Consider the following 18,119-nt stretch of genomic DNA (forward strand, 5'->3'; position numbering starts at 1 on the left):
TAGAGGTATGTCATTTTTTCCTATAGGTAGTCCTCCACTTTTGCCTCAATTTGACCTGCAGCCTGGATTACTTGGGTTGTGCACTCAAGATATACTCTAGAAGAAAAGGGAAAGATTTCTTTATAAATGGGCTGGAGCTCAGCAGGTGAGGGAGTTAAGGAATGAGTACATATGAATGCAAAAGATCTGGTAATTCTCAAATCAGGAGCGCTGAAGAACTCTGCTTAAATTGGGGGTGGGGGTAGGGAGGAGGGGTTGTAACAAAAATTGAGGGAGGCCTTGAGTCGAGGTTTTCAGATAATAATAGCCTCCACCTTTATTCCCCCCAGTGGACACCACAAGTCTACAGTTCCGGGTTCCAAACCAATCACATCAAGCCACAACAGAGGGCTCTGCCAACCCGGGCACTGTTTCAGGACTCCAGAGTGAGCTTCACACGACCCCAGCACCTGTCGGCCTCATACCCTTTCCAAAAGGAGGGGTAAGAGGGGACAGTAGGTCTATTGCCTGTCTTTTTCGATTCAGGCTACCACCCGGTCCAGGAGCTCTCGAGTCTGAAACCACCACCGTACTTCGGGAAAAAGGGGAGCTCCTTGCTGTGAGCCTCCCCCGTATCCTTCTCTCAGGGCTAATTCCTCTGTTTACAGGTCTCAACCTCCCTCCGACCGTGTTTTCTCAGGCCTCGGGGACCCCAGGCCTGGAGAGTGGACAGATGGATGCCGAGAATGAAGGCAGCAGGGAGAGTGCACTCTTCGCCACCGGAGAAAAAGATTCTAAAGCAAAGTACGGGCAGCTGTGTTGCCCCTCAGTGAGAGCGGGAGGCCATCCCTGCGTCTGTTGAAGGGTCTGTCATTCCTTCACTCACTCACCAGGAGCAGCAGGGAGCATCTCAGGTCGGGTAAGGATAGAAAGACGGCAGGATTCATGGTAACGCTGGGATCCGCGGCAGGGGCAAGCGCTGGCTGCTGGGACTGGGCAGGGTCGGGTTGGGTTAGGAAAGGGCTGGGCTCCGGGAGCCGGTGGCAGCGGAGAATTCTCCCGGCCAGCAGCACCTCGTCCTCTCGACCCGGAGCTCTAGCGGCGAACACCCGGGACAACTTCCAGAGAGGCCTCGCAACCCTCACTTCCGGGTCCTGCCCACTTCGGAGTACATCGGGAAATGTAGTCTTGCACCACTCTTACTGAACATCTCATCTGGTATCCAGAACTCCTTTCCCATAAGGCTCTCGGTTCAGGTCCACCGAGTCCTTTGCGCGCGGAGCCCTGTGGGATAAAAAGGGCGGCGAGCTGGTGCACCACTGTGTTACAGAGGGTGAGAACTACAACTCCCAGAAGGCTGTGCGGTCGACCGTCTTGGGCGGCCTTCCGAGGGGCTCTGTTAGTTTCAGCGCGGTGGTGGGGTTCCAGCCAGATGTAGTGTACTGTCCTGGCGGGAGGGGCGGCCCAGTGTGGGGTCGTGCCTCCTGGAGTCGTCCCCGGGACGTGAGTCCTGGAGGAGGCAAGGGTGAGTAGGAGGGGTCCTGGCTCGGGAGGCTCCGTTCAATCTGCACTGCCTTGGCCCCTGCCTCAGTCTCAGGGCCCACCTGACCTGGGCTGTGGCCGGAGCCTCCATCGCTGACCGCCTCGCCTGCTGCCTCTTCTTTCTGCGCTAATTACTGCGTTAAAAAGTCGGAGCCACCTCTCAGGGCCTCAGCTAAATAAGTAAATGACTTATCCCTAATTGTCTCTGTGGGCTCGTGTAAGGAGTAGATCCAGGTAGGATGGGAAAGCACGTTGTAAACTGAAGAAGCTCAAGTGTGAGAGTAATTGCTGATAATGCATGGATCGCTCCCCACAAGGTATGACATTCATTAGCCAAGCAGTTGAGGATCTTAATCTGGTCCCAGTTAGCTCTCAAGCCTCATCTACAAATACCAGCCAGGTCCAGATTTCCCAAATGGTAGGTGGACAATCACTACTTAGTACCCGAGAGGCATTCTGCTTTTTGTGGTTGCCCCTATGTCTCGCCTTTGCTCCAACTTTGCTGCTGCCTGGAATGGCCTTAACCCCTTCCATCTCAACTGTCACTGTCTCAGAACTTCCCAAGCAACCAAACCTTTAATCCTAATCAGAATTACTCTTCCTTTGCTCGTGACTACAGCACCACTAGTTTTGTACAGTTATAATTATTAGAACATTTATTACACTGGCTTGTTTTATAATTAGTAATGATGATGATACCTTTGCATTTTATGGCGTTTTATAATTAAAGTGGTTTTGATTCTAGGGAATCACTTTCCCAGGGTGATGAAATTAGATAGGGGCAGAACCAAGACTTTTAATTAAGTCTCCTGTCTCCTAGTCCAGTGCCCTTCTCTATGCCACTCATCTTCCTCTCTGACAGGGGAGACAGAGATGGGGAGTTTGAGCAGACACTGAATATGAACACATTACTCCAAGAAATTAAACTTTGATCCTCAGGACCTAGTACTCAACCTGTAACTTTTCATTCAACATTTACTGAACAACTATACATATACCTGTTGGTGAAATGTATATAACTTTATATAACTGAGATCTAATTTTTAGTATATTTTCAAAGAGTATGAAGAGTTTTGGAGGTATTTGTGTATGTGTATGTGTGTGATTCAGATGGGCCTAAAACTCTGATCACTTAGAATCTAAAATGACATTTTAACTTATCAGAGTTCAGAACAATGCCTAGCACATAGTTGGTACTCAGCTTTTTTAATTAATTAACATAGTCTACCTTTTGCATTTTCATATTTTACAGAAAATCAGAGGCAAGGTAGCCTAAGGGCACGCTGCTAATTATTAACAGGACCTAGAGCACAAGTACAGTTACTCCTCTCCTGTGTTCCACCTCCACCTCTGTTTTGTAGATTCTTTCAGGTCACTTTAATATAATCCTGCACATGACAGTGGTTTTTCTGACATGAAAGACATGCTCAGTCATGACAGAAGTGTCTCACAGTGCCCATATAAAATAAAGACATGAACTAACCTTTACCAAAATTAAGAAAACACTTTCACTCTTAGCATTTGAATCAAAAATCCTTGTCAGTTTCAACAAGTACTAGCTCATCAGCAACGATAAATTTATCTTACAAAACTTCCGGATTCTCGGGATTCATGGAGATTGAAGTGACGCTTTTTGGTGAAATCAGAAGAGGGCCTGCCTACCCTTATGACAGCTATTAACCGTAGCCAATTAACAGTTGCTCTCTTTAGATAGCTATGTATGTTCCAGTTTGCTGTGCTCCCCATGACTCCCTATGTTTCTTAAACTTTTTAACCTCCTTGGTCCTTGTAGGCATTCAACTTGGAAACTTTGATATAACACCTTACGTTTAGGAAGAAAGTTTAAGATTACTGATGGAACTACCCCTCTTTCCTTCTCATGAGGAGCTTGAATTTTTGCTGCATTTCTGATAGAATCCAGCTTTTGCTTAAATACTCTTATGATAGAGAACTCATTATTTTCCTATGTAGATAATGTATTTCTAGACAGTTCTAGTAAATCATATCTGAATACCGGTCAGGACAAAATTTTCCTTAATGAAAGAAGGTTAATCCTGATGATGTGATATTCCAAGTAGGATCCTAAGGTCAAGATCTTGGGATGGATATGTTTCCCTGATGGACATATGGAGAGAACAAATAAAAATTCCTCCTTTTGTCTGCATGAAAAAAAGAACTAGGTACTTTTTAATTTAGCCCTTAAACCTAGTTAATTCTGACCTAACAATTAAATTCACATCATACCCATTTTGTGGCCTGGTCATCTCCTTTATTCCCGATATTAATTCTAAGGTTTAGTGTTATGTGGAATCAAATTATATTAACTTAGAAATCAATGTGATTTTGGGGGTCCTGTGCTTCATGTTAAATATCAAGCCTCCTTTTTTTTTTTTCCTCAGATAGCTCCTGAGAAGGAATCTTAGATGTATCTAACCCTCTTATTTTACAGATGCACAATTTTGTACCAAGAGCCCCCTAATTTGCCACATTATAACAATTCTAGGACTAGGACTGCAGATTTTTCTAATCCTAGTCACATATTCTAGTAAATCATATTTATAATATACCCATTTAGAACTGATAAGACAGCTTTCAGAAATGTCTCCTCATGGTTTAAATCATTATTTCAGGTTGCTCCAGTTGTTGAGAAGACTATGAACAAATCAGAGAACTTGTTCTTTACTGGTTCCTCATTAACATCTCAAGTTCATGCTGCTGCTATTAATGGAGATAAGGGAGCTCTTCACAGGCTCATTGTAGGTAAGCAGTCCCTGTAAATACAGAAACTTTAAAAATAACTTTGTCCTAAGGAAGTTTGTTAACCTTAGTTTTAATTTGCACTGTACTTACACATTTTAATAGAAATATGTCATTATTTACATTTTGTTCCAGAACTTAAACAAGAAAGAAATTAAGTCCTGAAACTTAAAAATATGGATTAAAATTAGGTGAAAAGTACATGAGAAATATCTGTGCGTTTGGAATTGAACCTGGATATGTACTCTAAGATGCCAAGAGAATTATTTCATCTTTGTAATAACAGATATCTAAGATGACATAGTAAATAATGATCTTTAACATTTACTATATACCAAAAGTACTAAAGTTTACAAATAATTTAAATTTTAATGATTTAAAATCGATTCAATGTTTTTTCTATCATTGATTCAATTGGTTGAAATTGATTCAATGTTCTGCCTATCATTCATATAGAGATAGGTCCATTACAGAAGTTCTAGAAAGGGAGAACAAAGTGAATGGGACAGAAACAATATTCAAGGACACAATGGATAAGAATTTCCCAGAGTCGTAAAACCCACAAATTCACCAGTAAACAAGTCATTAGTCCCAAAGAGAATAAATAAAAGTAAAGTCCACACTGCTTGAGCTTTCATACCTGTTCCTTCAGAATTTATTTTCATCTTACCTTTCCAGTTTATTCAGGAATTTCTACCCATACACCCTAACCTCTGGCTAGGCATTCTATTCCCCAGTCTGCGGTGAATTTTGTCTTTTATGTATACATCTGTTTCCTCTCCTCTTTTCTACCTTCTCCCCCCTTACTCTCTTCTCTACTAAACAAACTCCTATTTATCTTCAAAGACAGAATCCTTATACCATATGCTGTGAAGATTTCTTTATCAGAGATGTTATCACATGATGCTTCAGCTTCACCTCAGCTTTCTATATTCACAGTTACTCCCTGGGATTTGACATCTTGAGTACCTCTGAATCATCCATTCACACATTGCACCATCCAACTGAAACTCTTTCAATTCCAGTTCACTTGCTAATGAAAACAATACTTTTTCAATAGTTTTTCACTGAGACTTCCATAATCCATTAACTTCTCCAGTTTCAACTATCAGTCTCCTGTCTTTACCTTCTCCCCTATTCAGTCCTGATTCCATAATCTTATTACTAAAATACTTCTCTTTGAAAAATTATCTTTTCTCTTCACCTTCTGTTGCATCTGGCAGTTGCAAGCCCCAGTTCTGGATGGACCTAGTCCATCTTCTCTGCCAACCACTGGACAATTTAACCTGTCTGGAAGATTGGTAGCACCCTAAATTAATGATTACCCACTTCCAGAGGATACTCAGTACTTTCTGCTCAGAACACATTTTCACATAATGAGTGTTTCATACCTTCTCACTCTACTGAACCTCTGACTGCCCATTCTCCCTCTCTCCATTGTCACCTAACACTTTATGTTCCTACAGAAAATGAAAACTTTAAATAAGAACTCATCTTTCAGCATGATATCTGCAAATCAACCTACTTCTGCACCCATCTTCTCTCTTTCTGCTAAAACAAAGCAAATATCCTTTTCTGTCAAAGGTCAGTTCTTCCACACACGCTCCATATTCTATCCCTCCTGTCTTCTCAGGGACCTTGCTCCATTTTTTTAAATCTCCGATTACTACATCTTCAACCTTTTCTTCTATTCAATATTCTACCCATCAACATTTAAACATGCTCTGTTGTCTCTATTACTTACAAATCTCTTTCATCTCCCTCTAGGTATTGCCATATTTCTCAACTTTCCTTCTCAACTGCACAGGCTAAACTGCTATAACAGTGACTTAAATAAGGTAAAAGTATATTTCATTCACAAAATAGTACAAAGGTAAGTAGGCAGCCTATGATGGATAGACATCTCTGCTTCACAAAATCCAGAGATGCTGCTAGGGCACGGCTCTGCCATTCTCAACATGTGGCTGCCATCTCTGGGTCAAAGGCAGATACTTACACTGTAGTCATAGCCCAGCCAGCGGGAAGAGAGTGCAGGAAAGCAGTTTGTCACTCAGGAGATGCACTGGACTTAAACACAGAGCCACACCCAGGACAAAAGAGCCTGAAAAAAAGTCTCTCCCTCTATGGCGTCATGCTCAGCTAAAGCTCAGGGTGCTCAATGCATAAAAAGAAAAAATCAGAGAATGGATATGGAGATAATTATCACTCTCTATCACCAAAACCAAGCTTCTTGAGCTGTCGGTACCCATTGCCTCCACTACTTTACCTCAGTCTACTCTTTTATTAAAAGAAAACAAAGCATACCTCCTTATTTTGAAATATACGTATAAAAAGATATATACGACTTACAGGTACAGTTTATCAAATAAATATGAAGCAAACATCCATGTAACCACCATTAGGTCAAGAGACAACATTGTTCCCCCAGAAGCCCTTAATGCATCCTTCCCTGCCCCTTGGAGTAATTTTCTATCTTGACTTTTATGATAGTAATGACAGTATAGTTTTACCATCTAGGTATAAATCTTAAACACTATAATTTCATTCTGCTTCTTTGAAATGTTCTTGCTAAATGTTCCATGTTTACTTGTACTGAAAGTTGTGCATACAGTTTTGTCATTTTCCTGCACAAAACTCTTTAATTGCTTCTCATCGTATTTGGAATAAAATTTAAAAGTGTACCTATACCTTTCCCCTCTCCAACCTCACCTTTCACCACTCCCTTCCAAGAAAAACTTGCTTTCTTTCAGTTTCTCAAACCTTCCAACCCCTTTTCCATCCCAGGGATTTTGCCTAAAATATCATTCTCCCCATTCTCTATCTGACTAACTCTTACTCATCCTTCAGATCTCAGCGTTCCAGTCGCTTCTTCAAAAAGGCCTGCACTAACCATCCAGTCTTAATGAAACTTGTTCATTGTGTTCTCTATTGGAACTCTATAGTTTTATTTCATAGAACTTGTCTCAGATTGTAACTGTATATTTATATGCATGACTCTCTTCTGTAATGTATCTCTTCTGTAAGCCAGTAGCCTCCATGAGTATAGACAGTGTCTGTTTAATTCATCACTATATTCACAAAATCCAACACAGTACTTGGCATATGGTACGCACATGAGAAATATTTGTTAATGAATGAATAAATATTACATTCTTTTAAGTATCTTTCCTTCGAAAAAGTCTGTAATCATCTTGAGGGCCAGGATTAAATGGGAATCGAGTTGAACTGAATTGAGAGGCAGGTCAGGACTAAATTTCAATGGAAAATAATTTTTTTAAGTCAGGATACCTAAGAGAAAATATCTTATAATGTGAATTCTTTATTATTTTAATTAAAAATATAACCTTCAAAGGAAACAATGTGCATTATGTTGTAAATTAAAAACACTTATACAGGCTTAATCATACTAATTAACTAATACATTATATAATAAAGTTTGAAATATTCCTATAATATTATATCCCCAAAGAAAAAAATCCTTAAAAAAAAAATGATGTGAAACCAGTATAAAGATGATAAAAATATTTATAAATTGGTTTCCTATGTTTTCTATCATCTTGTCTCATTACTGACTTTGAGCTGTAACACTGCTCATCTTTTAAGAATTCTGCTGTTGTGTCTTTTGTGCAGAAACAGTAATATCTTTGCTCTGTGGTATTTCCCAATATTTGTATAGTCCTACTAAAATAACTTATTTAATTTCAATGTATCTTATATATTCTTTTATGTAGCACGTTTCTCTTTTCTAAACTAGTAACATAGTACTACAGACGAATTATATTTTTCTTGAATCTTGCTCACCAACTGCTCAGTGAATTCATTCACTTTAGCATTTTCTATTTTCCCTTCTCTGTTTCCATGGAGAAGTATGTCAGTGATGTGTTTGACTCCATGGAAACAGATGAGAATGTCTTTCTACATATACAACTAATTAAAATCGAACACTTTCTGTGCTGCCCATTGTCCCAGTGGAGGATTGAAGAGGCTTTCCCTGAGCAAGACATAATTTTAGTAGCAATTTTTAGTGTTTAACCTAATACAATGGATTAATGTTTTAACATAATTCATTACATCTTAGATTCAATGAATTAGGGCTCAGTCTTGGGCCCTGAAAGCATAAACATACATAGTAAAATTCTTATATGTTATAGTTATCATTTATAGAGATATGTAGCTTTTCTCTTAATATCAAACCTAAATAATTTGAGTGAATATCAGAGATACAGTTGATAATAGAATTTCATAGATTCATTTCAATACTGTACAATGTAATGTAATGTACTAGAAAGATTTTGGATTTTAGAGTCAGATAAACCTGAATTTTCAGTTCTGGCTTTGTCATTTATTACCGTATTACCTTGGCTAAGCCACTTAATCTTTTTGAGGCTCAGTTTCCTCATCTGCAAAGTATAGATTATCATACTCTGCATATGTGAGAATTAGATAATGACTCTAAAACATCTAGGGTGACTATAGTTAATATTACTGTATTGTATATTTGAAAATTGTATTTCTCATCACAAGAAAAAAATGGTAACTATGGTAATGGATGTTAACTAGACTTACTGTAATCATTTGGCAGTATGTACAAATATCAAATCATGTTGTGCACCTGAAACTAATATGTTATATGCTGATTATATCTTTTAAAAAATCCACCATCACACCTGACACATAGTAGACAATAAATAGGACCTTATTATTGTTATTGTTATATCAGGTTGGACTTCCAGTAAAATAATCAAATCTTACATAGTTTCAGAAATGCTTTAAAATGAAAAAGCACTAAATGCAACAACAACAAAATACTATTTTTTTTGTAAAAGCTAAACTAAATTGTTTGTAAATATGCATAGTGTGTAATGGTTGATATTGTCATTACTGCTATAGTGTTTGGGGTTACTGGCAGTGGTTGAATGACCAGGCAGCACCATTCTGTTTCTACCATAACTTTTGTTCTCCTGAGCATGTTCTGAGCAAGTATAAGTTTCTCTGACTCATGTTCCCTCTTTGTTTACGACATCTCCCGAGCACAGTAGTTAGGTGGCAAGGAGCCTCATAAGTTGTACAGTAGTGGCATCATTTCAGGATACTTCCTCCTTTATCTCTATAATGACCTTGGATGTTAGTGTCACTAAATGTTTTATAAATGCTTTCTTACATACATATGCGTGTATCAGTATACGTACATGTATGTGCATTCATATTAATAATAGTAATAAAATTAGCCAGCATTTATAAATTTAAATTATATGTGCCAGGCAGTATATTAGATGTTTAGCAACTCATTAACTCATTCAATAGTAAAACACTACAAAGAGTTTTGGGTATTACTATTCTCATTTCATTCATGAGGAACCTGAGGCATTGAGATTAAGTTACTTCTCTAATAAGTAGCAGAACTAAAATTGAAGCCTGGAAGTCAGATTCCAAAGCCTGAGCTTTTAAATACTAACTGTGAGGCTATTTCTGCATACATAAGCATATTCATATGTATGAATGTACAGAGAATGAGAAAGAAAAGAAAGAAAACTGATTAGGTCTAAACCTTGACCAATGGACTTAATGGTTATCTAGATTGGAATTCTCTTAACTTTTTTTGTGCTACAGGTCCTTTTGGCAATATGGTAAAGCTTATAGACTCCTCCTCAGAAATGTGTTTTTAAGAGCTTAAATATAATATATAGGAATCCAAAGAAAATCAGCTATATTGAAATGCAGTTATCAAAGGATTTTTAAATTATGATATAGCAGTATACCTGCAATCACTTTTTATTAACACATTAAGTAGCAAAATCTAATGGCAGATCTAAAAACTATCATGATTTCAAAATAGCAATAAGTATAAATAATATTTTAAGATTCCACAACAATTATGAAGGAGTATGTAAAAATATTTTATAAACTCTCAAGTGCCCTCAAAAATATATGTTCCATGTTATTGTTATTTTTATTTTATATGTTAAGATACTGAAATTTAAATGTTAAGAAATTCAGTTGCAAAGCTAAGAACTGCAAAGTTGAGAGTTAAACCAAATCTTTTGATTACGAACTCTATGTTCTTTCCATTGTTCACATGTTGACTTTATAACAATAAGCAAATATTTTTTAAATGACCATAAATGCCTTCCCAAGAATGTGACAAAAGAAGTGACATAAGAAATGGGTGAAAGCAGAGGAAATGCATCTTTGATGCCACACAAAGGTAACATTTCAGAACAAGCAAATAAGAAATCAGTAGAGAATGCTGAATTTGCTAGTGTTGGAGAGTATGATGCCATAGCTATTGTGTAGACTGGCACAGTGGTCACTACAGGTGACGGTCATTTCCTGTAACTGCTAGAGTTGGAACTCTGATTTTCACACATACCACACACAGTACATACAGACTCTTCTGCTTCAAATAAACTTTAACTGAATGCAGTAGAGTAATGGTTTTCCAGTCCTGGTTCCAGCTTAGTTTTCTGAGCTATGCTCAGGCTGAGCACATGCAGAATGCCAGCTCCAGTTAAGCAGGCACCAGTTGGTCATGGATTAGAGGCTATCTCTACAGTTGCCGGAATAATTAAAACAACACGGCACACTAGCCAGCTGCTTTCTTTATTAGCTGTTCCTGATAGGAATGCTAATTTAAGTGCACTGCCATCCAGTGAATATTAGTTTACACTGTAAGTCCTATACTTGTACATGGTGTGGTTACCAAACCCTTCCTATCAATAAGTCGTTATACCGGAACATCAAAATAAGTTAATGTGTAGGCTGGACAGGTATTGGTCGAATTTTAGAATTGAGGAAACTAAGAAGCAGGGTAGGGTAGGTAGATAAAGGCACAGGCCTCTCTCAGTTAGCCAGGAAGCTCAGAACCTGATAAGACCCTCATTACTGAGAAACTAGCCATAAAGTCACTTTCCCTCTACAGCAACTCAAAACAGAACCCAAGGGAGGCTGAATGCTGCTTTTTCTAATCATTTCTAGGGGATACATGCCTTCAATTTCCTCAAATACACAAATTTTTCCTTATAGGCACAACATATTGAATGGTGGTGACCTAACCCAACTAAATCTTCTCTGTTGGGAAGTATAAATACCAGTTACACAAAAAACAAAGTATGTCAGGTATTGAAGAGAAGGTTGAAGTTTCCCTGTGTATTACAGCAGACTTGGGAAGAGAATAACAATTGTTCTAAAGTTGTTTCCTAGAAGATAGAGTTACCTATTAACCCCATGGTGCTGACTTCACTTTGGGCCTGAGAGGTCTAATCAGTTAGGATTATCTCAGTATGTGATGATTGCCTCCATTTCTCAACATTTGTTCCTGTGACCACAGTTCCTAAATCCTCTCACTTACTAAAGCTTTCAAGGAGGAATCACGCTCTAGGGGAAAATTATAATGCGAATTACCATCATCTTGCTAATACTAGGTATTACTTCTTGCTTAGCACTAACAAATAAGATGCTGGTAGAGAGTTGTTTAATAATGAAAGATAACTAGGAACTAGCCTTGTTAAAGCATATTCTCTGTTAGTATTATTCTGACTCCAGAAAGGCTGAAAAGATAAAAGAAACATTCTCTATCCATAATGCATTTTAGTTCTTTACATGAGTTTGGGTTTAAATGAGTCTTTATCTATAAATGTAGTGATAAAATCTCTGGAATCTTCTGGATTAGATAACGGAGGCCCTTATGGAGAGAATAATACCTAGCACTGTTTTACCACTCACAAGACTTTTGCACAGGGGCTCCTATTATCACATATGTTGAATCAAATGTAGAACTTGCATCCATCTTCAAAACCAAGATTTTGAAAAAGAAAACCTGCCTTCTCAAGGAGTTATACACAATTTGAATATATTCGTAAGGCTCTTTTAAATTTCAAGAACAATGACCTTTCTTGCTTTATTACCAGGATACATGGAAACATGGATTAGCAGTGAGTTATTTGAAAAGCTATAAAGCATTTCTGGGTCCCAATATACCTGAGATTTAAATGTATATTGAAATATTTAGAACTAAACTGTAATTTAGTTTCAGGCACAAAACAGCTCAGATAGAAGTGTAACACCTTCTCCTTCTTCATTTAACATATTTCTCCAAAGAAAATATTTCATTTGGTCGGTTTTCTTCCCCCATTAGCAGGGTTCATGTCAAAACACCTTGAAAGTAACTGGCTTCCCTCATGCTTAACACGTACATGATTACCCTCTGCTAGTATAGTCTACCCTGATCATTGTCTGTGATGTAAGTAGCTACAATATTTTTTGTTGTTGTTATTCTTGTTAAGTTTGTTGAGGTATAATACAGTAAATACTGTAAATTTCACCATTATAATGTACAGTTATTTAATTTTAACAAATACATAGTCATGTAATCACCACCACAACAAGATATAGAGCAGTTCCATCATATCCAAGAATTCTCATGTCCCTTTATGCCTCCCTACATCTCAGCCCCTGGTAACCACTGCTCCATTTTCAATCCCTATAGTTTTACATTTTCCAGAATGCTTTGTAAGTGAATCATACAATATGTGTACTTTTTGGGACTGAGTTCTTTGCTTAGCATATTGCGTTTGAAATTTTTTCCCCTTTTGTTGAATGGATCCCTAATTTATTTCTTTTTATTGCCAAGCAATATTCCATTGTATGGATGAACTATATAGACTCTTTTGTTCTCCAGTTCAAGGACAACTGAGATGTTTCTAGTTTTTAGCAATTATAAATAGAATTTCCATAAACATCCACATACAGGTTTTTATGTGAACATAAGTTTCCCTTGAGTGAGCATCTAGAAGAGAAATTACTGGGCCATGTAGTAAGTATATATTTAATAAGATACTGACAGTTTTCCATAGTGGCCCATTTTGTATTCCTATCAGTGATGTCTGAGAGTTCTAGTTTTTTTTTTTTAACATCCTCACCAGCATTTGGTGTTGTCAGGCTTGTTTTTGGTTTTGTTGTTTTAGCCATTTTCATAGATGTGTGGTCTGATGTTCCCTGTGTATTAATGATGTTGAACATTTTTTCATATGCTTATTTGGTGAAATATCTATTCAAACTTTTTGACCATCCTTTAATTTCATTATGTCTTTTTCTTATCCAATTGTAAGAATTCTTTATTCTGGATAAAAGACTTTATAAAATACATGTTTTGGAAATATTTCCTCCCAATTTGTGGCTTGTCTTTTTATTTTCTTAACAGTGTCTTTCAAACAGAGTTTTTAATTTGGATAAAATCCAATTTATCAGTTTTTTAATGGCTTGTTCTTTGGTTTCATATCTAAGAAATCTTTGCCTAACCCAAGGTTACAGAGATTTTTCACCTTTGTTTGCTTCTAAAACTTTTATGTAGTTCTAGAGGTTTTACATTTAAATTTATGATTGATTTTGAGATAATTTTTGTTATGGTGAAAGTATAAGTTAAGAGTTTTGGGTTTGTTTGGTTTTTTGGGTGGAGGGGTTGTATATGGATTCCAATTTTTCCAGCATCATTTATGTAAAAGACTATTCATTTGTGTGCCTTTGCACCTTTGTCAAAAATCAATTGATCAGATATAGGTCTATTTCTGTACTCTCAATTCTGTATTATTGATCTGTGTATCTATTTATTTTGCCATTTCACTTAAATTATGAATTTATGGGCATGAAATTGTTTATCGTTTATAGTATTCTTTTATTTTCCCTTTAATGTCTGCAGGCTCTGTGGTGAATTCCCACTTTCATTCCTGATATTAGATATGCCTGTATACTTGTTTTTAATGTTCAACTAATCAGAGATTTATCAATTTTACTGATGTTGTCCAAGAACCAACTTTTAGCATCATTGATTTTTCTCTAGTGTTTTTCTCATTTTAATTTCATTGATCTATGCTCTTATCTTTATTATGTACTTCCTTTGGGGTCAAATTTGCTCTGCTTTTGTTAGTGTCCTAAGGTAGAAGCATAAATCATTGATTTGAAACTTCTTCTATTCTTATACAAGTATTCAATGTTATTTATTTCCTTCTAAGCCCTCCTCATGTGTAGAGTAGGAACAGTATTTTTATTTTCATTCATTTAATTATGTTTTTTAATTTCCCTTGAGATTTCTCACAGACCTATGGATTATCTATGCGTTGATTTCCAAATATGCACTGATTTCCCATTATCTTTCGTTATCGATTTCTAGTTTAATTACATTATTTCAGAGAACATACTTTGTATGACTTTACTTCTTTGAAACTGTTCATGTTTGTTTTATGACCCAACATATGATCTATTTTGGTGAATGTCCTATGGGTGTTTTAAAAGACTGTATATGGCTGTTGCTAGGTGAGATATTCAGTAAATATCAGTTATATTCTGCTGTTTTATGGTGGTATTCAGTTATTCTTGGTCCTTGCTGATTTTCATTTTAGTGGCTCAAGCAATTATTGAAAGAGTGGTGTTGAAGTTACCAACTATAATTGTGAATTTTTCAAGTATTTCTTACAATTCTATCAGTTTCTGCTGCATGTGTTTTGCAGCTTTGTGTTTTGGTACATACACAGTTAGGATTGTTATGTATTCGTGGTGAATTGATCCTTTTATCATTATATGACATTTTTCTTTGTCCTTGGTAATTGTCTTTGCTTCGAAGTCTACTTTATCAGATATTAATATAATCACTCTAGCTTTCTTTTGATTGGTGTTTATATGGTATGTCTGTGCTCATTCTTTTACTCTTGACCTACTTATATTTCAAGTGAGTGTCTTATAAATAGCATATAGTTGGGTCCTCTTTTTAAAATCCATCTCTGTCTTTTTACTGGTGTGTTTATACCATTTACCTTAAATTATTAATGTTAGGATTTAAGATTTTTAATTTATTATTTGTATACTGTTTATTCTCTCTGTTTTTCATTTCTCTTTGTTCCCTTTCCTGTCTTCCTCTGCATTTCTTGAATGTCTTAGTATTCCATTTTAATTTATATGTAGTGGAGCTTTTCGTAACCACTTTTATTGAGATTCACCATAGACACATGCTATAATTCACCAATTTATAATGTACAATTCACAGAGTTGTACAAACATTACAATTGATTTTAGAACAATTTCATTACCCCCAAAAGAAACCCTATACCCTTTCTATGACTCCTTAAATACTGCTCTGCCCCACCACCTCCCCCCACTCCCAGCCCCAGGCAAGCACTGGTTGTAGAATTCCAGGTTGACAGCTCTCCTCCAACCCTTGAAAAATGTTCTGCTGTTGCCTCTGGCTCTATAGTTTCTCAATAGAAATATACTGTAATTTCAATTGTTGTTCCCCTATAGATAATATGTTGTTTCTCTCTGCCTGCTTTCATGATTTTTTTCCTTTATCTTTAGTTTTCAAAAATTTGATTATGACTGACTCAGCATGGATTTCTTTGAGTTTATTCTATTTGAGCTTTACTCAGCTTCCTAAATCTGTAGATTTGTCTCTTTCACCAAATTTAGGCCCATTTCCAGCCATTGTTCTTTCAAATATGTTTGCAGCCCTTCATTCTTTTTTCTCTCTTTCTGTGATGACATGAATGGTTGATACTTCCTATTGTCCTACAGAGCCCTAAGACTGTTGATTCTTTTTGTTTATGTATTTTCTGTAAGTTAGTTGTTCAGATTGAATAACTTCTGTTGGTCTACATAAAGTTCAGTAATTCTTTCCTCTGTCATCTCCATTCTGCTATGAGCCTATTCAGTGAATTTTTTATTTTGGTTCCTTTTTTGGTTATTTACTTATTAAATGTTTATTACTCTAAAATTTTCATTTGATTCATCTTTATGTTTTCTCTTTCTTTGCCAAGACTTTTTAATTTTCCATTTGTTTCAAGAGTGTTCGTAGTTGCTTGTTGGGTCATTTTTATCATAGTTGCTTTAAAATCTTTGTCAGATAATTCTAATATCTGTACATCAAAGTGTTGGTGCCTGTTGAATGTCTTTTCTTGGTTAAGTAAATATTTTCCTGGCTCTTGGTTTGTCTAGTAATTTTGGATTATATCGTGGACCTTTTGTGTATTATGTTATGAGACTCTGCATCCTATTTAAATCTACTATTTTAATAGACCGACAATCTATGTAGATTTTTAATGAACATTTTGTTCCAATTTTTTGGACTTTAATTCAAATGTCTAATTATTTTTCCGAGCTCTTGCAAGCCTCTTCTGTTCTTATCCCACTTCTGTGCTAACCAGGCCAATTTAGAACCTGGGCAGTATTCTATACAGAATTTAAATCTTAGATATTTTGCTATTTTGGTTCTGGTCAGTTTAACACATGAACTGCTCAGACTTCATGCATCTATTTAAGAATTGCTTTCTCCAACTTCTTTCTCTCCATAATACTTCCCCATTATCTAGTTGGAAAGGTATAAGATACCACCTCATTGCTATTCTTTGCTTAATTCAGGGCACAGTGGTTCATAGGGCTCCTTGCCACAGTCTGTAAAGTACCCAGCTGGGTAAAAGGAATTGCAGTTTCTTTTGTTGTATGTGCTTTGAGTAGAGCAGGTATAATCAAGAGAGTTCACTCCTACAGGGCTGCCCTCTTCCCAATCTTTTGACTGGAGAGAGTGACATAATTTTGTGTCTTTGCCCATTGGTGTTTGTGGTGGGCTTCTTTTAACACCCATGCTGGCTATACAGAAGAGGCAAAAAAATGAAAACAAAAAACCTTCAGGGAACTCACCATCAGGTTGTTTCTGGAGTTTCATAGTTTCGTAGCCAATCTGCCTTTTCTCCACCTTTCATATATTTTGCCTGGAATGTTTAGTTGTAATTAGCAGGATTAGGGTAGTAGGCACTTGCTCCATATTGTCTAAAATGGAAAACTAACTATGATTCATTTTTGTATCTCTCAAAACCATACCAAAACATACATTGCCTAGGATATGGTCTGCACTAAGTATTTGTTGGCAAAAGAAAGGAGTGAGGGAGGAAAATAAGTAGCTTCATAACTCAAAATGGTAATTTAGCATAACATAGTAGTTAAGATATGGTCAACAATCATTTTGAATGGTAGCTTCACCATCCCATATCAGTGTAATGTAAACAAGTTACTTAACTTCTCTGAGTCTCAGTTTCCTATAATAAAGGGATGGTAACACTAACTCACAGGGTAAGTGAAAATGAGATAAAGTGTTTAATGCATTTAGCACAGTGCTTGACAACAAACAGTAAATGTAGTTCCTAGTCATATTAGTAATAGCAACAGTTATCAAATATCACTATTTCTTATACTCATAGGAAACTCTGCCCTTAAAGACAAAGAAGATCAATTTGGGAGAACACCACTTATGTATTGTGTGTTGGCTGACAGACTGGATTGTGCAGATGCTCTCTTGAAGGCAGGAGCAGATGTCAATAAAACTGACCATAGCCGGAGAACAGCCCTCCATCTTGCAGCTCAAAAGGTGAGATGTAAAATTACTTTGAAGCATAAACTTTTTTGCATGGTATTTGTTAGTTGGTTAATGGAACTGTTCAATGGACAGATAATAAAGAAATCAGAAGTATATGACTCTTAATTTCATGTGTTTCCGCTAAAAACAGTCTTTAAACTGCAGATAGTAAAGCATAGATAACCCTCAGTGGCTACTTTCGTGTATCCAAGTTCTTCAAACAATAGAATTTATTTTATGATCTAAGTCTTGGAAAAGGAATGAAAATTATATGTACAATATGGTTAAACTATAATACAAATCAATTTATGCATTAGAAAAAGCAAAGACCAAAAAAATAAAACCCATTAAGATGTTAACAGTGGTTGGGCTTAAATATTGGGAATATATATGAATTCTTATACCTTTTCACTGTTTAAAAATTTTCCTTAATGAGTATTACTTTTAA

The 18,119-nt window shown here is 36.5% G+C and overlaps 2 protein-coding genes across 2 annotated transcripts in view; one reads left to right on the forward strand and one right to left on the reverse strand.

The window, feature by feature from the left end:
• The window catches only part of ERP44 (endoplasmic reticulum protein 44), a 69,798-nt gene extending 68,676 nt beyond the window's left edge, over positions 1-1,122 (reverse strand). The window contains exon 1 of the mRNA XM_011366265.1: positions 870-1,122. Within this exon, the coding sequence (XP_011364567.1) occupies positions 870-926 (57 nt within the window). The 5' untranslated portion in view covers positions 927-1,122. The remainder of the gene's footprint in view (positions 1-869) is intronic.
• Positions 1,123-1,328: 206 nt separating this feature from the next.
• Positions 1,329-18,119, forward strand: part of LOC105296290 (inversin) — a 66,020-nt gene continuing 49,229 nt past the window's right edge. The window contains exons 1-3 of the mRNA XM_023534236.1: positions 1,329-1,939; positions 4,152-4,281; positions 17,517-17,683. Of these exons, the coding sequence (XP_023390004.1) occupies positions 1,820-1,939; positions 4,152-4,281; positions 17,517-17,683 (417 nt within the window). The 5' untranslated portion in view covers positions 1,329-1,819. The remainder of the gene's footprint in view (positions 1,940-4,151; positions 4,282-17,516; positions 17,684-18,119) is intronic.

Source organism: Pteropus vampyrus, unplaced genomic scaffold, assembly GCF_000151845.1.
Source record: "Pteropus vampyrus isolate Shadow unplaced genomic scaffold, Pvam_2.0 Scaffold123, whole genome shotgun sequence".
Lineage (NCBI taxonomy): Eukaryota > Metazoa > Chordata > Mammalia > Chiroptera > Pteropodidae > Pteropus > Pteropus vampyrus.